The sequence below is a fragment of the Megalobrama amblycephala genome, linkage group LG20 (assembly GCF_018812025.1).
Source record: "Megalobrama amblycephala isolate DHTTF-2021 linkage group LG20, ASM1881202v1, whole genome shotgun sequence".
Taxonomy (NCBI): domain Eukaryota; kingdom Metazoa; phylum Chordata; class Actinopteri; order Cypriniformes; family Xenocyprididae; genus Megalobrama; species Megalobrama amblycephala.
In genome coordinates, this window is record NC_063063.1 from 13,659,183 (window position 1) to 13,682,854 (window position 23,672).

Here is a 23,672-nt window from a genome sequence, read left to right on the forward strand (position 1 = left end):
CAAATATAATGTAACTTAATGGAAAACTATGAGAGAAGCGCTCTGGCACAACACCGGCAACTAACGTTGGTATATTCACGTTCTTCATGAACAATTTGTTGCAAGTCAAAATAAATGCTTCTTTTAACAAGAGGTTAAATGAAATTTCACTCAGCATCAAACTGCCAGTATATCGAATTCAATTTTGGGGTGGCACCCGGGGTGGCCAATCAGATGTCAGGGGTGTCCAGCGCCACCCAGGTACACCCCTGTGGCACAGACAGTGCTCGGGTTCGAAAACGTGCAGGAAACTGAACGGCCGTGACGCATCTTTCAGGAAACGAAAGTTTTACGCTTCCTACTGAGCTTGTACAACAGAGCTATCCGTATCATTTTCCACAAGCAACAAGAAAAACGATGTCGGAGACAGAGATGAGGTGAATACCGTTTATATATTAACTAAAGATTTGTCTTGATTATGAAGCTAATTTACAATGGTTACTGCTAACAGGCTGGAAAGTTTTGAAATCTGGTCGAGGAGACCTGAGGGAGAGACATAATGTTACAATAAATGCATAGCTATTTGCAGTCGAGTTTCAAATGAAATTGTTGTTCAAATAACAATACTCTGTTCACATTACTTCAAACTCAGTTCTAGCATAACAATAACAGTACCGTGGTAGGAAACACAGAAAGCACATTTTCTATTATGAAAATGCTATTAATGTTTTCTAATAATTTCATTTGCATGGCTAATTTAATATCAACAATGTTTTTAATCGAGAAAGGAATTATTGATTATTCAGAGTAAATTTGATAACTGTTATAGGCCTACTAACTAAATGTTTATTTCAGTATATAAAATGTAGATTAATTGTGTATTTAGGAGAGACCACTGTGAAATTAAACAGATAAAAGAAACTACAGTACAGTCCTTAAAATAACTACATCATAGATGATCATCAGCCTCTTAAGGCGATTGTAAATTTGTAAGTGTCCATGTAAAAATACAATTTACAGGACAAAAAAACAAATATGTGGTAAGAAATTATAATTTCCTGTTAAGTTTAAAATTATGTTGGTTTAATGAAAGAATCACATCATCTGACTCTTAATCTTAATTTGAGAAGCTATAACAACCACACAAACTTCATTTAGGCTCTGTGTAAAAAAAAAAAAAAAAAAAAAATTAATAATAATAATAAAAAAAGGAAGACATTTAATGGCTAATTAGACAGACCCTTCTTTATAACCAGCATAACCACCTCATAGCCACAGTCATAGCTGCAGCTTTCTCTTGGATTATACTGAAGCTAAGCAGGGCTGGGTCTTGTAAATCCCTATGAGAAATGTTTTGAAAAACTGCTAGAAGAAATGTTAGTGAGTTCAGCAGGGGGCGCACTCCTTGCATCCAGATTCATAAGTATATTGGTGGGATATACACTTATGAGCCAAAACAGCATAAACCAGTCACAGATGAAGCAAATATCGACGATCATCTCCTAACAAGGCCACATATTAAGGTCTGGTTAGATTAGATGGTAAGCAAACAATCAGTTCTCGTAATCAACGTGTTGGATGCAGGAGAAATGGGCAGGAATTAAGATTGGAGCAACGTTGACACGGGCCAAACTGATATGGCTAGGCAACTGGGTCAGAGTATCTCTGAAACAGCAAATTTTGTGAGTTGCTCCCAGTCAGCTGTGGTGAGAATTTACCAACAGTGGTCCAAGGAGGGATAAACCACAAACTGGTGACAGGGTGTTGGGCACCCAAGGCTCATCAATGCACTTCTAGTTCTAGCTATTCCTATCACAACCAGGGGGAGTTCTCTGGATTCAGGCCAAATTCCCTCCACCTGGACAGCACACCAAATACACATAACCTTTACTTTATCTAATTATATGTAAGCGTGAACTCGTGAACTTGGTGCCAGATACCACAGGACACCTTCAGGATTCATTAGTGGGTCGGCACTGTTTTGGCAGCATCAGCATATTAGGCAGGTGGTCATAGTGTTTTGGCTCATCTGTGTATAGCCTACTATAAAAGGCACTGTCGTTCGAATGATCATTTAAAGCAGGGGTCTCGGAGGACCAATGTCCTGCAGAGTTTAGCTCCAACTTGCCTCAACACACCTGCCTGGAAGTTTCTAGTATGCCTAATTAGACCTTGATTAGCTTTTTCAGGTGTGTTTAATTGGGGTTGGAGCTAAACTCTGCAGGGCAGTGGCCCTCCAGGGCCTAGTTTGGAGACCCCTGATTTAAACTGAAGTCCTGACTCCATGTGGTTATTTAAAATCCACTAAAAAAGTGTTTCACTAGGGGTTAATCTGTGTCCTTGTGGAGTTCAGGAGATTTCTCTCTCACTCTAATGTACTTTGAGTGAGAGAAAAGTGTATATAAATGTAATTAATTATTATGGAATGCTCTGTCTTTATCGCACTTCCGCTACAGCTATATGTAAACATCCAGACATATGTTTTTGTCAGAGGTATTATTATTATTATTATTAACAATATTGAATAAACAAACAATACATTTTTGTTATTATATATTATTTAAAGGGTTAGTTCACCCAAAAATGAAAATTCTGTCATAATTTACTCATCCTCATGTCGTTCCAAAACCGTAAGGCTTCTGTTCATCTTCGGAACACAAATGAAGATATTTTTAACCCTTTAAGACCTAAAGGCATTTTTAGAATTGTTTAGAGTTGTTTTTTTTCTGAGTGACATACACAAAAGTAAAGACTCATAACTCCAAAACTAAAGCAAGGAGAGTCAAAAGGTAGGTATCATTTGATAGAACACTTTCTAGATTTTTAGAAAATATAAAGTTTAATTCAATTCAATTCAATTCAATTCAATTGAACATTCTCTTGCTGAGAAGCTGCTGATAAAAGACAAACAAATATATATACAGTATATATTTTTTATATAATTTTACATATTTTTCTTACTTGACATGCAATAATTAAGGAAGCTATGGAGCCCCGCACATGACATGTAAGAAAAAAAATCTTGCGTACGATTTACTAATCTGTTCCCTCGATTTACTAAATCATGCGCATGATTTATAAATCGAGGGAACAAAATAGTAAATCATGCACACGTTTTAGTAAAACGAGGGAACGAAATATTAAATCGTGCGCATGTTTTAGTAAATCGAGGGAACGAATTAATAAATTGTGCGCATGATTTAGCCAACTATTTTTTTTCCTGCATGTCATGTCCGGGGGCTCCGTATGAAGCAAATAAGATAGGAGGAAATTGTTTTGATGAAGCTCTCCTACATGTGAGCTGCATCTGGGTCAAATTTTGTGGTGATGGCATAAAGTAATCAAAAATTACAGAATTTGAAACCAAGGTAGCCTTTTTGTTTAGCCCTTGACGCCCCTAATGGATTTTTAATGGTATTTTTAAAATCGTTCTTCCATGAGGAATATCTCGTGATTGACACAAGGGATTATGTTGATTTAGGCTCATTTTAATCGTGAGAATCTGCTTTAAATAATGCATTTTCTACGATCTGTGCATGTTTCATGAAGTTATGAGTAAAAATGTCACTTGAAATCATATTTGTTTTTAGTTACATAAATTATGAAAACATTTTTCTATTTATCAGCAAATAACTCAGCACTACTTAGGAGTTAATCGAATTGGCTACATGCGTTGTAAAGTTCAGACTTGATTATTAAATAATATGGATTATTAATTTTTAGTTGCTAGGTGGCGCCAGCGGGCGGTTCACTCGGATTTATAGGGACTACTCAGCACTCCTTTAGAGTTTATCAAAATGGTTAGATCCATTAAAAATCTAAGTTTCCTAGCTTTAAAATGACACCTATGTTGCGTTATTCCACGTTGTGCATGGACGGTTCCGGAAACACTGAATAACACATTGCATCCCGGAAAGACGAGAGACATGTTTTTAGCCAAAAATGTTTCATCACTCCGTGAGTAATATCTTGTGATCGATGCAACAGATTATGTTGTTTTGGGGCTTATTTTAATCATAGGAATCTGCTGTAAATGATGATGTGCCATTTATGATCTGTGCATTTTTCAGTAAGTTATGAGTAAAAATGCCACGTGAAATCTACACATTTGTTTTCAGTTAGCGCCTGTGGGCTGTTTTTTTGTAAACTCAATTTGTGCAGACTCATTAGAGGGTGAAAACAATGCAACAAGATCATGTTAGAGGCATGATCTGAATGTGTAAAGTCTCTGATTTTGTATGCAAAAAGAATTATTGTGCTAGTACCTACTTGGTTTCAGTTTTTATTGGCTCTTAAAGAGAGACACACAAATAAAGGGTTAATAAAATCTGAGCAATTTCTTTCCCTCCATTGACAGCTACGCAACTTCCATTTTGATGCTTAAAAAAGTTCATAAAGAGATAAAAAACTAATCCATATGAATTGAGTGGTTTAGTACAAATTTTTCTGAAGAGACAATCTCTTATACACTGAAGATTTAATTTAGGCTTTTATTCACATATAAACATTCAGCAACACACACATCAGATATAAACAGAAGTTTAAGCATGTTCGCGTGTCGTGTTTCTCACATTGAGGTTCATTCTAATGTGTGCAGCACATTTGAGCTTCCGCAAGAGGTTTGCTTGAGCTTCTGTTTATGTTCACTGATCAATGTTTATATAAAACATGCAGGGCAGTGTTAAAGCCCAAATTCAATCTGTTCATTGTGTTTCTTCAGAAAATTTGGACTAACCGCTCAATCATTATAGAGTTCTCTTTATGAACGTTTTGAAGTGGTAGTTGCGCAGCTGTCAATGGAGGGACAGAAATCGCTCAGATTTCATTAAAAATATTTTAATTTGTCCTCTGAAGATGAACAAAAGTCTTACGGGTTTGGAACAACATGAGGGTGAGTAAATGATGAAAGAATTTTTGATTTTTGGGTGAATACTATCTCTTTAAAACTAAATGGGTAATGGTTATGGGTGGGTGTTCACATCGGTGAATGCATAACATTTTTAAAAAACTAAAATAAATTCAGAAGCACTCTCTGCTCTCCCTACTTAATATTAAGGCATTTTATGACAATGCGTAATGGTATTCTAATGAGTTGTTTTTATTCTTATAATAAATTCATTTGTTTTCTTGTCAGTTCGATCCAGGACAGTTTACAACCAAAACTGGATCAGCTGGAGTGTCACTTTACTTGGGACATTAAAAAAGATGATCTAGTCTTAACAGATATTCTCAAGAGGCTTGAGGAGCAGGTCAAGCTGGGTCTAGGGCGGGAGCAAGGAGTTGCACGAACTCACTGCTCTTTAGGATATGTGAAATTCCTTCTTGAGCACAAAGACGAGGCCCTTACACACCTGGTGAAATCTGAGACACTCATTAAAGAAAACCTCGGTGACAACTGTGACAAGACTCTAATTGTCACCTATGGAAATTTTGCCTGGATAAACTACCACATGAAGAACTACTCAGACTGTGAAAGTTACCTGATGAAGCTTCAGAAGATAAAAGAAACATTTCCAACTGAGTTTTCATCTTTTCCAGAGGTCCTTGGTGAGAAAGGATGGGCCTATCTTAAATTCTCTCGCAAATATTATGACAGAGCCGTAGAAGTTTTCCAGAAGGCTGTGGAATTGGATCCAGAAAATAGCGAGTGGAACGCTGGTTATGCCACAGCTCTGTATCGCATTGAAACTAGTACCCGCACTGAGTCTTGCACTGTGGATTCACCTGCGATCAAACAGCTGAGACAGGCCCTTGACATCAACCCAGATGATAATACCTTAAGAGTTCTTCTAGGACTTAAACTTTCGTTATGTTCCAAAATGTTGATGAATGAGTCTGAGAAACTAATGGAGACAGCTCTAAATGGCTCTCCAGAAGATCCACATGTCATAAGGTATGTTGGGAAATTCTTCAGGAATCAAGGATCTGTCGACAAGTCTATTGAACTGCTGAAGAAAGCACTTGAAAGATCACCAAACTCAGGTTTCATACATCATCAGTTGGCAATGTGCTACAAGACCAAGAAAATAAATTTACAGAAAGAAAAACGACAAGACAGAGGTAACAGAACTGAGGTAAACTATGCACGAAATCAGTGCATCTACTACTTAGAAAAGGCAACTTCTCTGAAAGCTTCCTTTATCATTGCCATGTGTGAGCTTGCACTTCAATACGGCGAGAGAGGTGAACTGTCCAAAGCAGACAAACTGTTTGGCAGAACATTTGAGACAGCTAGAGAGAAAAATGATTGTGTGCATGTAGTACATTATTACTATGCTGAGTTCCAGCAGTACAGTAAGAGGTGTGTGGACTTGGCAATCAAGCACTACAAAAAGAGTTTCACAATGAATCCACACTCTAGTGAGGGGGAAGGAAGTGCAAAGAAACTGATGATCATTGCCCAGAGAAGTATCAAGGTTAACCCAGATGATTGGAAGGCCAATGAAATACTGGGATTAATTTATCAATTGAAAGGGGAAAAATATGGGGACACCAAGAGCTATGCACCCACTTCAGACAATGAAGAGGATGATGAATACCATAGTAATCTTAGTGAGTGCCTTAAAGGATGCACAATTAATGGTTAAAAAAACAACGGGCCTTAATTGTTCACAGAACAAATGAATCCAAGTGATTCCAACAGCTAGTAATTTGAATAAAACATGCCCAAACTTTCTGTACAGTCTTACATCTCTCTTTTTCTTGCTAGCTTGCTCCCTCTCTCATGCATGTTCACTTCAGCTTAAGAGAAAGATCGTTGAGTAAAGCATTGCATTTTCAAAACCAGATAAAGACATACGGTGAATTCAGGTAAAGTGCGGCAATTAACCTTGATTGTACTGTGCTCAATGGGTATGCATTGTCAGAGCATATAAATGGACTTGAATTTAAGGAACAGTGCTTCTTTAAAAGATAAAATCATACGGCTGATGCAGTATTGACATTAGATTTTCATTTCTACATTTTAAGGTTGTTCTCTAAATGTAAACAAATATTGTAAAAATGTGTTTGTTTTTCTTGAAAGTGTTTAGACATTGAATGTGATAAAGTGGGCCACCTTTAACCTTCAGTAATTGATCACAAATTAATTATTAAAGTGACATTCACTGATTATTTTATAATTAATAATGTAGGCTCTAATTGATTTTTTTTAAAGAAAAAAAAAAGAAAAGGAAAACAGAAATAACAGGGTTCCCACTCGTCCTGGAAAACCTTGAAAACCTGGAAAATTGATGACAAACTTTCCAGTCCTGGAAAACACATGGAAAATTAGAGAAAATGTAAAATGTCCTGGAAAATCTTGTTGTTGTCCTTGAAAATTATTTTTTAGAAAGTTCTTCAGCTGAGAACAAAGAGTTTATCACTGGCCAAAAACAATTACTGTTAGTTGCAGAAAGTGCGATGTTCAGGAATGATGAGTTTTGACGTGAGAGTAGTATTTTCAATGATGATGTTTAGTTTTGTGTTGCCACTTGCAGCAGTTAGCTAATTCTATTATCTGCTCAAATGTATGCAGTAAATAGTAACTGGTAAGCAGCTACCTAATTCAGTAACTTGCTAACTAATAATTTTTATGTAATATAAGGTCAATAAGAGATTCATTGTGCAGTGTAGCCAGCTTGATTGATTATAACAGGAGTTTTCACAACAGTGCAGAACTTTGAGTTTCCACTGAAGTGATTGACAGCTGCAGTGATTAAAAAGGGAAAATCTGTTTATAACCCATTTGCAATTTGAAAAAAAAAAAAAGTTTTTCATTCTGCTAAGTATACACACTGCAAAGTTTTGGGAATGACTAACTTATTTAAATGCGGGATTGAATCCAAAATTATATTGATTGACATTGCGATGGGACAGGGACAGAAAATTCTAATGTCAAAATAGATGTGTGCATTGTGTAAATGCAGACTAATAGACCTGCCACATATTCTATTAAGTGTCGTGGATGTCTTTGTTATTCATTGACTTTGTCTTTGACTAATATTTTTATTTTCAATTAGTTAAACAAAACATTAAAATAGTTCCAAATTTTTTGCTATGAAATGGACACTGGTAACGAGAACAATTTGTCAATGTATGATTAAGAGCTTATATTAAAAATGATTTTATAGTTAAGTCATGGCAATAAACTATGGAAGCTTGTTTCTGCCGCTGAATAAAAAAAAAGTAAAAAAAGGTAATTGCAACATTTTATCTCAAAATTCTTAAAAATTCTTGCAGTTGCAGGCTTACATGATTGTGATATAAACTCACAACTGCTTGATATAAAGTCAGAATTGTGAAATATATACTCACAATTGCATGTTAAAGTCAGAATTGCTTCATATAAACTTGCAATTTTTTGTTATAAAGTCAGAATTGCATGATATAAACTCGCAATTGTTATAAAGTCAGAATTGTGTGATGTTATAAACTCGCAATTGTTAACAATTGTGTTATAACGTCAGAATTATAAATCGCATAATTGTGATATAAACTCGGAATTGCGAGAAAAGTCAGAATAGCAAGATAAAAAGTCGCAATTAACTTTTTTAAACATTTTTATTCTGTGGCAGAAACAAGCTTCCATAGACATAATGTATGATTGAGAGCTCATTAAAAACTGATTTTATAGTTAAGTCATGGCAATAAACTGTACGCCTTTTAAAGACTTGCAGAGCAATATATTACTTTACTTTGTCTTTTATTACTGCCATAGTAAAATTGAAAATGTCCTGGAAAAGTCCTGGAAAATGATCGCTGAAAAAGAGTGGGAACCCTGAATAAGAGTCCAGTCAGAAATTGTAAAGTCATAGATGATGACTCCTACTGTAAACTGTTTTAATAAAATCTAGAAAAAAAAAAAAACTTGAAAATATGGTTACATTTAAAGTTCAGTTCCACTTATTAATATTTTTTAGCCTATTTGTTGCATATTGTAGAGTTTATTTTCATCAATATTCTATTACACTTGTGCAAATTTAACGTCAGCACAACATGTTCTATTAGCTACATTTACGCATTTCACAGATGCTTTTATTGAAAGTAACTTACATTGCATTCAAGGTATTCTCCTGCATTTCCATTAGAACAAAACCCATGACCCTGGCATTGTTAACACCCTTGTTTCACAACAGCCAAATATATATAAATTTTACTCATAGCCTATATGGTTTTGTTGAATATGAATTTATATGTGTTAATTAAGATGCTTTTCTAATTTTTAAATAAATGCAGGATCATTTTATGATAAATCAGGGAGGGCCCACTTCATAAGACCATTTGTCTGGAGTGCATGACCTCAAAATGTTTATACCTTCCAAATAACAAACTATTTGAACTATAACAACTATTTAAACTATATGAACTAAATACAAATATTACAAATTCAACATTTTTTTTTATATAAATCTCTGGTTATCTAAATTATACATTCAACAAAATGCTGCCTACCTTACCTGATTTTTACCTGTGGCCCTTTTTTTTAGGAGAACTGTATGTGAGTAATGTATATTTTTATGTTTCATTTGATTGTCATTTTAGTGCATATGTTGTTTAGTAATGGGTAGTTTAATGTGCCATTGTATACGGAACACATTGTAGGAATGTTGGATGTTTAAGTGCAATTATAATTTGTGTTAGTATGTGGGCTGTAATTTTTATACATTAATCCTGTTTTGCTTTTACAAATAAAAAAATAAATAAATAAAAAAATCTGGTGGCAAGAAATGCTTACAGAAAATGTGATGGAAATTTTTTGTGTGCTTTTTGGGTTGTGGAACCTGCCTGTATTGATTTTACCAATAAATAAAGTTTATTTGAGCAAAAGAGTTTGTTTCACATAATAAACTATTCACAATCATGTTGGGTGTAAGACTGATGTTGATATTGAATTTAAATGCATTTTGTTAAATTATTATTTACATTGAATTACAAACGTAGGTTATTATATCTGAAGCTCCAGTTGTAATATGTTATTTAAAGGTGCTCTAAGTGATGTCACGCATTTTAGGCCAAAATATTTTTTGTCACATACAACAAACATCTCCTCACTATCCGCTAGCTGCCTGTCCCCTGAACACACTGTAAAAAAATGCGGCCTCTGTAGTCGCCACAAGCTCCGAAAACGGCAATAAAAACAAACTGGTGCAGCCTGGACCACGAAACATAATAAACATGCTCCAGCCAATAACCAACGAGAATGATTTTAAATGCGCGTTCATGACTGTTTCAGGAAGCACGTTCTAACTAGCCTCTGTGTTGTTTGACAACACCTCGAACGTCAACAGGAAGTTACTCCACCCAGGATCGCTTAGAGAACCTTTAAGTCAGTAGAGGGCAGTGCTCATCAGTAGATATATGGACGCATGAGCTGCTGCATAATTCAGATATACAGGTGTATCTCAATAAATTAGAATGTCCTGGAAAAGTTCATTTATTTCAGTAAATCAACTCAAATTGTGGAACTCGTGTATTAAATAAATTCAATGCACACAGACTGAAGTACTTTAAGTCTTTGGTTTTTTTAATTGTAATGATTTTGGCTCACATTTAACAAAAACCCACCAATTCACTATCTCAATAAATAAGAATACTTCATAAGAGCAATTAAAAAAAGGATATTTTAAACAGAAATGTCAGGATTCTGAAAAGTATGTTCATTTCTATGCACTCAATACTTGGTTGGGCCTTGTTTTGCATGAATTACTGCATCAATGTGGCGTGGCATGGAGGCAATCAGCCTGTGGCACTGCTCAGGTGTAATGGAAGCCCAGGTTGCTTTGATAGCGGCCTTCAGGTCATCTGCATTGTTGGGTCTGGTGTCTCTCATCTTCCTCTTGACAATACCCCATAGATTCTGTATGGGGTTCAGGTCAGGCGACTTTTCTGGCCAATCAAGCACAGTAACACCATGGTCATTGAACCAGCTTTAGGTACCTTTGGCAGTGTGGGCCAAATTAAATCAAAATTAAATCAGCATCTCCATAAAGCTTGTCAGCAGAAGGAAGCATGAAGTGCTCTAAAATTTCTTGGTAGATGGCTGCGTTGACTGTGGACTTCAGAAAACACAGTGGACCAACACCAGCAGGTGACATGACAGCCCAAATCATCACTGACTGTGGAAACTTCACACTGGACTTCAAGCAACATGGTTTCTGTGCCTCTCCACTCTTCCTCCAGACTCTGAGACCATGATTTCCAAATGAAATGCAAAATTTACTTTCTTCTGAAAAGAGGACTTTGGATGACTGAGCAACAGTCCAGTTCTTTTTCTCCTTAACCCAGGTAAGGTGCTTCTAACGTTGTCTTTGGTTCAGAAGTGTCTTGGTACATGGAATGTGACAGTTGTAGCCCATTTCCTGAAGACGTCTGTGTGCGGTGGCTCCAACTTCAGTTCACTCCTTGAAGCTCTCCTAAGTTCTTAAATTGGCTTCGTCTGACAATCTTCTCAAGCCTGCGGTCATTCCTTTCACTTGTACACCTTTTCCTACCACACTTTTTCAACTTTCCATGAATATGCTTTGGCACAGCACTCTGCGAACAGCCAATTCTTTCAGTAATGACCCTCTGTGGCTTACCCTCATTGTAGAGGGTCTTGATGATCGTCTTCTGGACAACTGTCAATTCAGCAGACTTCCCCATGACTGCTGTTGGGATTACTGACCTAAACCCAGTATACCCAGTATATGAGAATGGTAATATAATAGAATTTGAAATTTAATATTCTAATAATTTGAGATACTGATTTTTTTTTTTTTTTTTTTTTTTGATAAGCAGCAAGCTGTAATCATCAAAATGAAAACAAAAAAGTCTGAAAATATTTTACTTTATGTCTAATAAATCTAGAATATATTTAAGTTTTACTTTTTGAATTAAAATTACAGAAAAAAAAAAAAAACTTCTTCATGATATTCTAATTTATTGAGATGTACCTGTATGGTGCTTCTCAAATGGAAGGCTCCAGTAAACCTGCATTCACACTACCGGCGACACAGAGTGAAAAAGCATCACAATCCCATTCATTTCAATAGAGAAGCTGGTGATTTCTGGCGACATCTTTATTTCTGAGCGTTTGATGTTTTGTATTGATTATCTTCAATTTGATTATGTAACTGGTATGATACATTTACCTGACTAATGATAAATTGTTACATTTGAATTCATTATGACTTACTCTGAAATTATTAACTCTAGTATAAATCCATGTTACCGCAAAATTTTCGATCAGGTTAGTAATAGGCTAAAATCCAGCTTAGGGTGGAGCATTGGAGCATAACAAACTGAGGTTTTAGAACTTACACCTAAGAACTTGCCATTATTTAAGTGTACTTATAAAACGGCAAGTTCCTGTCCTTGATTCCAATAGCTGTTGACCAATCAGAATCAAGGACAGGAACTTGCCATTTTATAAGTACACTTAACTAATGGCACGTTCTGCATGTTCATAGAGAGGCCAATATCATGCAATATAAATTGAGGAGGAAAAAAGCTCTAATATGGGACTCTGTCGGTATAGGGTCTAACATACCCCGGTAGCCAGCACAGTTGGGCCAAATGCGGCTGAGTGTCAGCTCACTCGATCGTGTTCTGGCAGCGGCTCACCAAAAGTGAGCCAGCTCTGGCCCAGTAATGGTTGCCAGATTTGGCTAGGCTTTGGATGTATGGATTTGGCTCGATTTGCACTGAAGCATGGCACATTTAGCCACATTCAGCCCAATTATGGACCATAAGGGCTTTTCTGATTTTGGGTGAGATATGGCCACACAGACCCGGATCAGTTTAGGTTGAATGCTGGGGGTGGGTCTCCTTGTACAATGTGGTAAATTGTATGTAGCAGTGATACACTTAAATGTAATATACTTTCCATCAATGTTATTTTTTCGTGTATTTTTTTATTTTGATTCCTATTTATATATATAAAAAATTCCTTATTTTTCAACATTCTTTTTTCTTAACTAACAAAATTTTGTAAATTAATTATTTAATTCTTATAATGAAACAAGCAAGTGGTTAAAGGGTACTTTAACACTGGCTGCGTCCAAAAACTGTAAATTGCTGCCTTCGGAGGACACATTTCAAGGTAGGAAGGCATCAAGGCATGTCCGAATCCAATGCTAGCTTCACTTCTTGTATCCTGAGATACCTTCATCTGATCGATTTTTCTTCGCTGCCGTTGATATCCCACAATCCTGTGCGTTCCATTCTGTGACAGCTGAGCTGTAAAAATGGCGTCCGAAAGTTGCGTTTGCCGGTCAGTTTGTGTGTAAATGTACGTTTTTGACCAACATTTTCCACTTTTGATGTCATTTCTAGCGAGAAATTACTACTGTAGTAATTAAATCAGTTTCGTGAGGTGCCTTCATGCACAGAAGCTGCCTTACAAGCCATTGCCTGATAGGGCAGTGAGGCATCAAGTCAGCTACCTAGGTTTTTGGATGTACAGTAGCCATTATTTATGAGTTTCAAGACATGTGCTCTAGCTAAGGAGATTATATATGTAGATTATATCTCATTGGATATGGGACTGTCATGTGATCCAGGCTTACTGGTCCAGAGTTGTGGATCAATTAAATTTCAGAATTTCAGATTAAATTAAAGATCGCTAGAAAATATAAACATCAATTATTAATCTGTGACACTCACAAAATAAGTTTTGTTGAGATTATTACTTTTTGTTTCCTTTCCTTTTATTGCAATAGTATTTTATTTTATTCTGATTTATCTAATTGAATGAAAAGCACATAATGACATGTTTTTCATAAAATGGACACAGGGTGGTAGTAGCTGCAAGTAGCGTCACACTGGGGCATTTAGCGATGCAGAGCAAGATGAGCTCATAATCCGAGTGAATGGAGAATGAGCAACTGTTGTCCTGCGTCACTGATTTTCTGTGTAATATTTATAATATTTTCAGGTTAGTTACACACCTTTTATGTGACTACAAATGTTTATAAGCTAATATGAATCCCCGGTGATGTATGCTCTGTAAGCTAAAAGTATGTCAAAGGTGTAAACCGTTAAGTTTAACAGTACACAGTTGAGAGAATGGCGGCCGACGTCCTCAGATTGTTTATTTTATTTGTTCCTTACGGCTCCGGGGCAGTTGTGGGTTATTTAAGTGTGTGTGAAAAACAGCTATGTATGTTGTCCAATGTTAAGAAGATAAAAAGTTAATGTGAATGTACAGCGTACGACCAGTTACGGCTGCGGCCTTGTTTAAGGGCGCATGCATGTTAGTATTACAATTTACAATAATATTATAATATAATAATAATATTACAATACAACTTAGTTCATAGAACTGAGCGCCAAGTTATGAGGCAGATGCTTATTATTAAAGTTTGTTTTCCTATAGTCTGAATGTAATACAGCTTAAATGCAAATGAGAATTATTCTGTTATATAAAGTGAATACTTATAAAATGTACAGTTATTACAAAAATACTCTTTTAATAAGAGGACAAAGATGACAGTTGTTTAAAGGAAGAAGTGCAGACATGATTGAGGATAGACCAAAAATGGGATTTAAAAGGAAAATGTTTGTTTTTGGTTTCATACAAACTTTAATAAGTTAATGTTTGGAAAATATGTGAGGATACATCTATGTGAAAACAGACCTTTGAAGAATATATGGCTTCATGTTATCCAAATGTGGATATCACCTGTGCTTCAATGCAAAACAGACAAAAATAACAGAAAATAATTCATGATTGCAGATACAAAGTTAAAATGAAGTTAAAAATAAAGATAATCCGAGTGAATGGAGAATGAGCAACTGTTGTCCTGCGTCACTGATTTTCTGTGTAATATTTATAATATTTTCAGAGAACTCCTGTCAGAGGATTATCTATATATCTGCCAGCGGAGACCTAGCCGGGACCCGCTACAAATCATTCTTACAAGTTGAGATTCAGAGGAGCAAGCTGGTCCAAATAAACAGGGTATTGATCCATATTTTAAGACCAAGCGTTTTGTGAATCCTGCGTTAAACTCCCCGAGGTTTGAGAAGCAGTCGTCAGTAAAATAACGGGAACACAACAAAAGATTGTACTGCTGTGGTATTGTTGAAAAATGTCACAACGAAACGGCTTTTAATTGACTCTGAGTCGACTCTTACTTTTGAGAGACAATAACTTTATATACAGTGCACTTTCAGATTTAAAACTGCAGAATGTTTTCATTCTCTTAGAGCTATGTTACACACTACATGAAAGGTAATTTTCAAAAATCCATAATAGGGGCACTGTAATTGTATTTCAGATAGATTGAAAACATAATTGATAGCTTATTTTTACCATATGTGGCTGACAATATTTTTCTGTATTGAAATAAGTGGGGAGAAGCTCCTTTTTTATCTTCATAGGGTAGTTCAGAAACTAAAATTACAAAATATATCCAAGAAATTTTATTATTTTGGGTCTGTACAGTTGCCTTAGAATATTAAAATATTTGGTTCAGATTGACATGCAAACATCACAAACGTAGTAGTAATTTTGTGTGTATATGTCAAAACACATCGGTGTGTTGAAATTTTGCATGCATGTTCATGAAAGTAAAAGTAACATGACATGTAGCCAAAAATGGTCAGAATTTGTGCTCTACATTTATCCCATCCAAGTGGACACACACAGCAGTGAGCAGTGAACAAACACACACACCCGGAACAGTGGGCAGCCAATTTTTGTTGCGGCACCAGGGGAGCAGTTGGGGGTTCGGTGCCTTGCTCAAGGGTCTCACCTCAGTCGTGGTATTGAGGGTGAAAGAGAGCACTGTACATTCAATTCTTGCCGGTACTGAGACTCAAACCCACAACCTTTGGGTTACAAGTCAGACTCTGTAACCATTAGGCCACGACTAATGGTTACAGACAAATTTCACAAAAATTTCACAAACTTTCAAGAAAAAAAAACATAGGTTAACTGATATTTCCAAAGAATCAAAATGAGTCAAATTGGCCTGCAACAGTACATAAGGGTTAAAAGTAGGGATGCACCGATACCATTTTTTAGGGACCGAGTACGAGTACAGATATTTTTTTTCTGGTACTCGCCGATACCAATGCCGATGCCTATACATTTATTAATTTCTTTTTTTTCTTTTTTTGGTGATGTTGCAGTTTTCCAAGCACAGTGAGACAAATGAATGTAGGACAGCTTCTTTATTATTACTCTAATGAAAAAAGTAATACATTTTTATGTGCTTGTCACAAACTTAAAAAACAAAAAATTCACAGTGTCCAATAACCTTCAAAGAGCATAATTACCAATATAATTACAATCTGCATTTAGAAGGATGTACTGTTACTCCATCCTCGACAATTAAAGACCTGGGTGTTATATTAGACAGCAACTTATCCTTTGAAAATCATATTTCATATGTTACAAAAACAGCCTTCTTCCATCTCAGAAACATTGCTAAGATATGGAATATGTTATCTATTTCTGATGCAGAAAAGTTAGTTCATGCTTTCATGACGTCTTGACTAGATTACGGTAATGCATTATTAGCTGGTTGTCCTGCTTCCTCAATAAATAAGCTACAATTAGTACAAAATGCAGCTGCTAGAGTTCTTACCAGCTCAAGAAAATATGATCATACACTGTAAAAAATGACCGTGATTTTAACAGTAAAAGACTGTAAAAATGCTGCGGTGAAAAACTGTTGATTGGTTTACAGAAAGTTTCCGTACTATATACGGTGAATAACTGTAATAGATCTAATGGTACATTTAATGTAATTTTACGGTAAAATACCGTTAAATTCACAGTTTTTGGAAGTGAAAAATAACAATTCATTGTAAAATTTACAGTGAAAAACCGTATATTGACATTCCCACAATTCCCTGCGTGGCACTTCACATTTGATATATTTTCGTTGAAATAACTGTTTCTTTAGTTTTTCTCATTTGTTTTCTAATCAGTTATGTACATTAGGGTTTTATGTTACATCTAATGTTGTTAAATTAATGTTTATTGCATTTTTAAAATTTCATGCATGTTACCATGATGGTGTTTAGTGTGTGTGTGAATGACACTGTGTGCACCTTCTATATGTTAGTATTGTGCTTCTCAGCTTGTGGAAAAGCTGCTTGTGATGAACTTTGATTCATCATGTGACTCTCATCACCACTGTGTTTGGTGACTGTCAGTGTATTATTAAGGTACAAAACAGATATTAGTACTTCATTAGGTTAGTAAATTAACATTATATCAGTTAATGAAATACATTTTACCGTAAATTTAACAGATTTAAAATGTAAAATTCACATGTAACTCCGTAAGTATGTTTACGGTTTGATGTCATTTTTACAGTATTGTTCTGGTAACCACAGCTGCCGGTATTTTTCCGTAGAAACAACGGGATTTTTTTTTACAGTGTATATCACCAATTTTATCATCTCTACACTGGTTACCTATTAAGTTTCGTATTGATTATAAAGTATTGCTAATGACCTAAGGCTCTAAATGGTTTAGCTCCTGTGTACTTAACCGATCTTCTATTACCCTACAATCCTTCACGCTCTTTAAGATCACAAAACTCTGGACTTCTGATTGTACCTAGGATATCTAAGTCCACTAAAGGAGGGAGAGCGTTTTCACATTTGGCTCCAAAACTCTGGAATAGCCTTCACTGTAAAAAAAAAATCCTGTAAAAAAACGGTAAAAAGTCTGGCAGCAGAGTTTCCAGACGGATTCCGTTAAATTACAGCAAAAAACCATTTCACAAAATTAGATACAAAAACTGTAAAAATACAGAACAGACTTTACAGTCAAAATTCATTAAATTACAGTATATTACTGTTGATAATAATTTATTAAACCGTGAAAAAACTGATAATTTATGTCAGATTACATAGAAAATTACTAACTTTCAGGTTAATCTCTGCAAATTGAAGGTTTTTATGAGTTATTTTATCAAGCTGCTCTGTCCATCTACAGTTATTTACTTTTAAAATATAGATTTTCCATGTACAATAACTAAGAAATTATTTATAAAAATGCACTTAGCACATAAATACAAAAACAAATGTTTGCATTTCACAATATTAATCTTTATTTTTACAGAACCACTCACAACTACAATCAATCTATAAATTAATTACTTAGAAATGCATAAAATTAAAAACCAATTTATGTTAAATTAACAAAATATAGTACCAAATACATTTAATCAAAGGAACATGCACATGTACGGTATTAGTCATTGTACATAAGACATTGTATGTCAAGTTACTTAAATTATAGGAAATTCAAGCTTAGTATATAGAACATTTCTGTATACTTTTATACTGTAATATTGCTGTTATTTTATACATATGATTACATTTTATCCAAAGTGACTACAAGGAGTACAACCCAGGTGAAAAAAGTACATTTCTATAATATACTTAAAGTGCTCTATTTTAGTGCACTAATTTTGTACTTAATATACTAAAAATGTATCTTTAGTACTTCTTAAGATCATCTTAAGAACATCTAAGTGTACTCAACTGTGCTATTTTGAGACACCATGAAATATGAACTGAAATGTGATTTTAATATACCATATCTGTATTTTAAAAAATGTATTTAGATACCACTTATAGTACATTTGAGCCCATAGTGTACTACAAGTGGTAATTAAATATATATTTTTTAAATACAGAGATAGTATATTAAAAGCACATTTTAGTTCATATTTCATGCTGTCTCAAAATAGCACAGTTGAGTACACTTAGATGTTCTCAAGATTATCTTAAGAAGTACTAAAGAAGAATTTTTAGCATATTAAGTACAAAATTAGTGCACGAAAATAGAGCACTTTAAGTAGATTATAAAAATGTACTTTTTTTTTCACCTGGGAATGGATGCAACAATAAGTACAATGACAATTTCCAGTTAGTCTAGCACAGTATGCATAGAAATTATTTTTTTCAGTTAATCAGATAGTATCATCAGGACAATTGTTCACACACAAAAAATGCATCTTTAGCAGTCTCTTGAAAATGGTTTGAGTTAGTCAGGTTATTCCACCAGCATGGGACAGTCCAGGTAAAGGTCAGTTAAAGTGTGTTTGTGCTCCTTTGGGATGGCACCACAAGATGCTGTTCACTTTCAGAGCACAAGCTTCTGGAGGGCGTATAGGTACAGGCTTGCAGAGCCAGTTGTTGTTCTGTTGTGTAGCATTTTCCGATAGGAATGGCCTGGTCTTCCCAATGTTGTACTGGGCAAATCTTCAAGATCAGGCAGTTCCAGCACTGTAGTCTGTGAAGTTTAACTGATTGATTATAACACAAAGGATGGGTGGCTGAAACCACGAGAACTTCTGTCTTGGCAAGGTGGAGTTGAAGGTGAAGGTCATCCAGGTGAAAGTCGGAAATTTCCATCAAGCAGGCTGAGATGCGAGCAGCTACTGGTTGATCATCTGGCTGGAATGAAAAGTAGAGATGTGTGTCAGGATAGCAGTGATAGGAAAAGCCATGTTTCTGAATGATTCTAGTTACAATTACAACAAAAAATACTGTACAGAACAGCAGCATGAAAAGATGTAAACAAAGAATTTGTTGTATAAGAATAGTACACTTTCCACACCTGGACTGCAATGCTGCTGTAGATCTCCAGTCTTTCCACATGACCTGAAATCATAAAGAAATAAAAATTAGTTGGCTATTACATTAATTCAAACATGCCAGCATATGTTTTCCTGAGACAATGCAAATCCTCAACCTTCTTTGATCTGGAATTTTTATATCCAACTATCCAATGTATCTTATGATTCAGTATTGACAATTTACTCAGGTCATGTAATATTTTTTTCTATTATTAGTATTTATTATAACACTAATATATGCATACTACTCGTGTTTGCAAGCAGATGCGCTCAGAATATTTAATTTATAATGTTGTTCATATTGTACTCTCATCTGCTTTCATCATGTAACGTAACGTATAACTTGGACCTATAGTATGAGTTGTACAGGCTGCAGAGTGGCAGTTAGCCACATTAATCGTTCAGTGTATCAAAAGAGATTGAAAAAATGGCGGTACTATCACATCTAAACGAAGATATAAACACTTGAATGGACTTTATAAATAACTACAGTTAATCTTTCTTGGTTTAAAACAGATGGAAAATTGAAAGATACCTGCTGCAGTTTTGCTTTCAACGACAGTTACCTTACGTTATGTGTCTGAACACCGTTTAGAAATACTAACATTAGCTTTTTCAAAACTATAAACAATATAAATGTGTAGCCACACGATATAAAATATCACACACATGTAGAATTTAACTCTTACCTCAGCCAGTGATCGGTTGGTATGATGTCCGCTGTGGTCTTCTCGCTGAAAGGACGTCTTAGTTTTTCGTTTTTCCTCACACTGTTCCGAAGAATGGACAGACGGATGTGTTCAAATAAATTCTCCTGCCCACGACGACTGCTCTTTACGATTGCTTTACAATACTGTTAATCTCACGACCCACAAGCATAGCCTGCCCTGAAATAAATTCAAATTACCCGCGACGCTCGCCCTTCCATCACCGTACGGCTCTGACTGGGAACTGTTGTGGGCGGGACTAACGGAAAAGTAATCGGCGGCAAATTTGAATCTGCGTCGCGCGCGCGCACACACGCACGCACGCACACACACACACACACACACACACACAAACAAACAAAGCTACGCATTTGCAGCTCGATTTGGAAAAACATAAAATGTACATATCAATAATAGATGTGTTCAGGAAATTTAGAGGAGAATAAGTCAAGAAGACCAATCAGCAGTTTCAAAATAAGCATATGTGCAAGTTGAGGTTAAAATATTAGTAAAATAAACAATGCATAATATATAGAAGGCCTACACACCGTATGTAGGCTACCAATACTATAATTGAACCTTAAAAAAACTAACTTTCACCAACACATTATCTTAAATGGAAGAGGAAAAAACATGTTGAATGGCTGCTGATTTCTGTAGTTCTACATTTGTTCCCTTTTTTCTATTTTTACAGAAAAAAACTGTAAAATATTAATCAACATTTTATGTAAATTTACACATTTTTCTGTAAAAATACAGAACATTTCTTTTAAAAAACAGAAATTTAATGTAATACTAAAATACATGCAATTCCCTGTAAATTTAATAGTGGAAAATTAAATTACAGCAAATATCTGTAAAACAACATGCATTTCAGTGTATAATGACAAAACGGGAAAAATCTGTAAAAAAAATACAGACCATTACCTGTAAATTTACATTTATTTTTAACAGTGTTCCTGATAATGTTCGGGGCTCAGACTTGCTCACCCAGTTTAAATCTAGATTAAAGACGCATCTCTTTAGCCAAGCATTCACATAATGCATCTCATACCAGATCAATTGCACATGACTATCTTTGCTTAATGTTATGAACAGCAGCTATGCTAATTATTCTCCATTTGCTTTTCTGTGACTAGAGAGGACATCAGCTTCAGTTTGGATCCAGCCTCTTAAGAAGACCTCAGATGACCAACACCTATGAAGAGACGGCACCAACTCCTGCGAGGACTTCAGAAGACGCAATCATCTGGATCAACATGCACATTCCCAAATTTCTATATATCCTAATTATTGTTAATGTAATTCATTTTTCCAGGAGCTCATTGCTTCTACCTTCTGTTAAACTGCTAACAGTGATTGTAAATTAATTGCCTAAATTATTACATTATTTGCTAACTGCATTCTGTAAATTGTAATGTTGACATGCATTCTCTGTAAAGCTGCTTTGAAACGATATGTATTGTGAAAAGTGCTATACAAATAAATGAATTGAATAGTGAATTGAATTGAATATATATAATTGTTGTTTTATAAAAAAAAATTACACACAAATTACAAACAATACAACAAATACTACAGAGACTTGTTTTTCAGGTACAGTAGGTTTATATAATATGTATACATTTATTTAACATCTTTTGTTGTTTTATTAACATTAATGACAAATATTTAATTAGGCTACGGCCCCTTTAAGACCAATTCCATGGATACTGACACATATCCTGTTTTCACCCAAATGTTTACGTCCACTTAAGCCATAAGCGACTGTATTTACGTGAGATACTCCACACGATGGACATTTTGGCAACTATGTGTGCATTTGACCATTTAGGCACAAGGAGAACTGATTGCGCACAAGAAAGAGAGAGAGCCTGCGCCAGAGAGAGAGCGCTTCTGATCTGTGTCATTCAGCGCGATTCCACCTATCCGGCATATCCCGCTTTCACTAATCGATAACAAATTATTTCCACACCCCTGAGGCTGACATTTTTTCTGCTGCTGCCAGAAACAATGTCAGAAAATTCTGTCAGTTATGTCACATGAGGTATCGGTCTTTGGTATCGGGAGTATTTTTATGAGTACGAGTACAATCCCTAGTTAAAAGAATATGGCCATGAACATAAATAGACCCTGGCCAAAATGGATTCCAGAGACTGAAGTCCTGGAAAGCAGAGACACAGCATACCAACCCTCCAAGTGAGGAGAGTAACTCTACTCAGTCTGAAAAGCGTTATACAGGACCTACAGAGCACCCAAACATAGTTCTAGGGGACAGGGTACTCTACATAACGACACTCTAAAATGAGGGGAGTACTAACCAACTCAGCCTGAAGTAAGTTTATCAAGGAGGCTAACAGGGAGTCCTTCAACTTGATATATCAGCATAACGACCCTTTATAACAAGGGGAGTACAAACAAGTCTCAACATTAAATCAGCTTGTCGAGGGGGCCCACAGGTGGCCAACCAACTCGGCAGCTATTCACAGAGCTCTAGCTGAAACAGCTCATCAAGGAGGATCAAAGAAAGCCTACTGACTTAATGGAATTGCTGTACATAGCTCCAGGGAGTAAAACACTCTGAATACCATCCCTCTCAAATGAGGCGGGTACTACATAGGCTCTACCATGAAAACAGCTTGTCCAGTAGGGTCACAGAGCCATTCAACTTGACCATGTTCTTTAAAAGGCTCTAGGGAGCAGGGCACTCTGCATAACGACCCTCTAAATGGGGGGAGTACCACACTCAACCTAAAGTCATACATCAAGGAGGCTCACAGAGAGCCTAACGACTTGATACTAAAACTGTGTGGGAGCTCTAGGGAGCAGAGTACTCTCCATAACGACCCTCTAAAGTGAGGGGAGTACTAGCCAATCTCACCAGACTTATCTTCTCAAGGAGGCAACTCACCAAACTTAACTTATCAAGGAGGCTCGCAAAAGAGCGCCTCCTTCTTCCCACATTTACGAACTGTGTTACACAAGCCTTCGCTCATTTAGCGATCACAGGCTTCTGGTAGGGATGTAGACTCATAGGAGTGAGTGTAAGTAGTAGGAAGTGTCAATGACTTGATCTTGATGCGAGCAGCAAGTGGTAGCCAGTGCAGAGAGATGAAGAGAGGTGTGACATGGACCCTTTTGGGCTCATTAAAGACAAGAGGTTCTGCAGAGTTCTGAATCATGAGGCTCAAGAGCCTTTGTGCCACTGTCTAGAAGGAGGAGCAGTACGTAAGGGGTTAAGAGAATATGGCCATGAATAAAAATAGACCCTGGCCTGTCACTTCAGGGGGACAATAACATCAACCTCTAGAATCACCAGGGAGGCTGGCTTTCACTATCCTTGCAGAAAAGCCAGCAGGATGACTCTCTAGAACAAGAGGCCTAACTATGTCCTATGTAAAGGACAGCCCTACCAAAG

The 23,672-nt window shown here is 35.9% G+C and overlaps 1 protein-coding gene and 1 long non-coding RNA gene across 2 annotated transcripts; one reads left to right on the forward strand and one right to left on the reverse strand.

Annotated features, from left to right (window-relative positions):
• Positions 1-268: 268 nt before the first annotated feature.
• ifit11 (interferon-induced protein with tetratricopeptide repeats 11) lies at positions 269-9,788 on the forward strand. The gene is made up of 2 exons (XM_048170618.1): positions 269-416; positions 5,114-9,788. The coding sequence occupies exons 1-2, from the start codon at positions 397-399 to the stop codon at positions 6,564-6,566; spliced, it is 1,473 nt and encodes a 490-aa protein (XP_048026575.1). The 5' UTR covers positions 269-396; the 3' UTR covers positions 6,567-9,788.
• Positions 9,789-19,022: 9,234 nt separating this feature from the next.
• On the reverse strand, positions 19,023-20,388 carry LOC125256040. The gene is made up of 3 exons (XR_007182038.1): positions 20,237-20,388; positions 19,529-19,572; positions 19,023-19,365 (listed from the first exon to the last, which is right to left on the reverse strand). It is a non-coding gene; the product is annotated as an uncharacterized LOC125256040 (long non-coding RNA).
• Between the last annotated feature and the right edge of the window lie 3,284 nt (positions 20,389-23,672).

Coding starts and splice junctions, on each gene's coding strand:
- ifit11 (XM_048170618.1), top strand. CDS start 397: ATGTCGGAGACAGAGATGAG. Junction 417..5,113: donor ATGTCGGAGACAGAGATGAG/GTGAATACCGTT, acceptor TTTTCTTGTCAG/TTCGATCCAGGACAGTTTAC.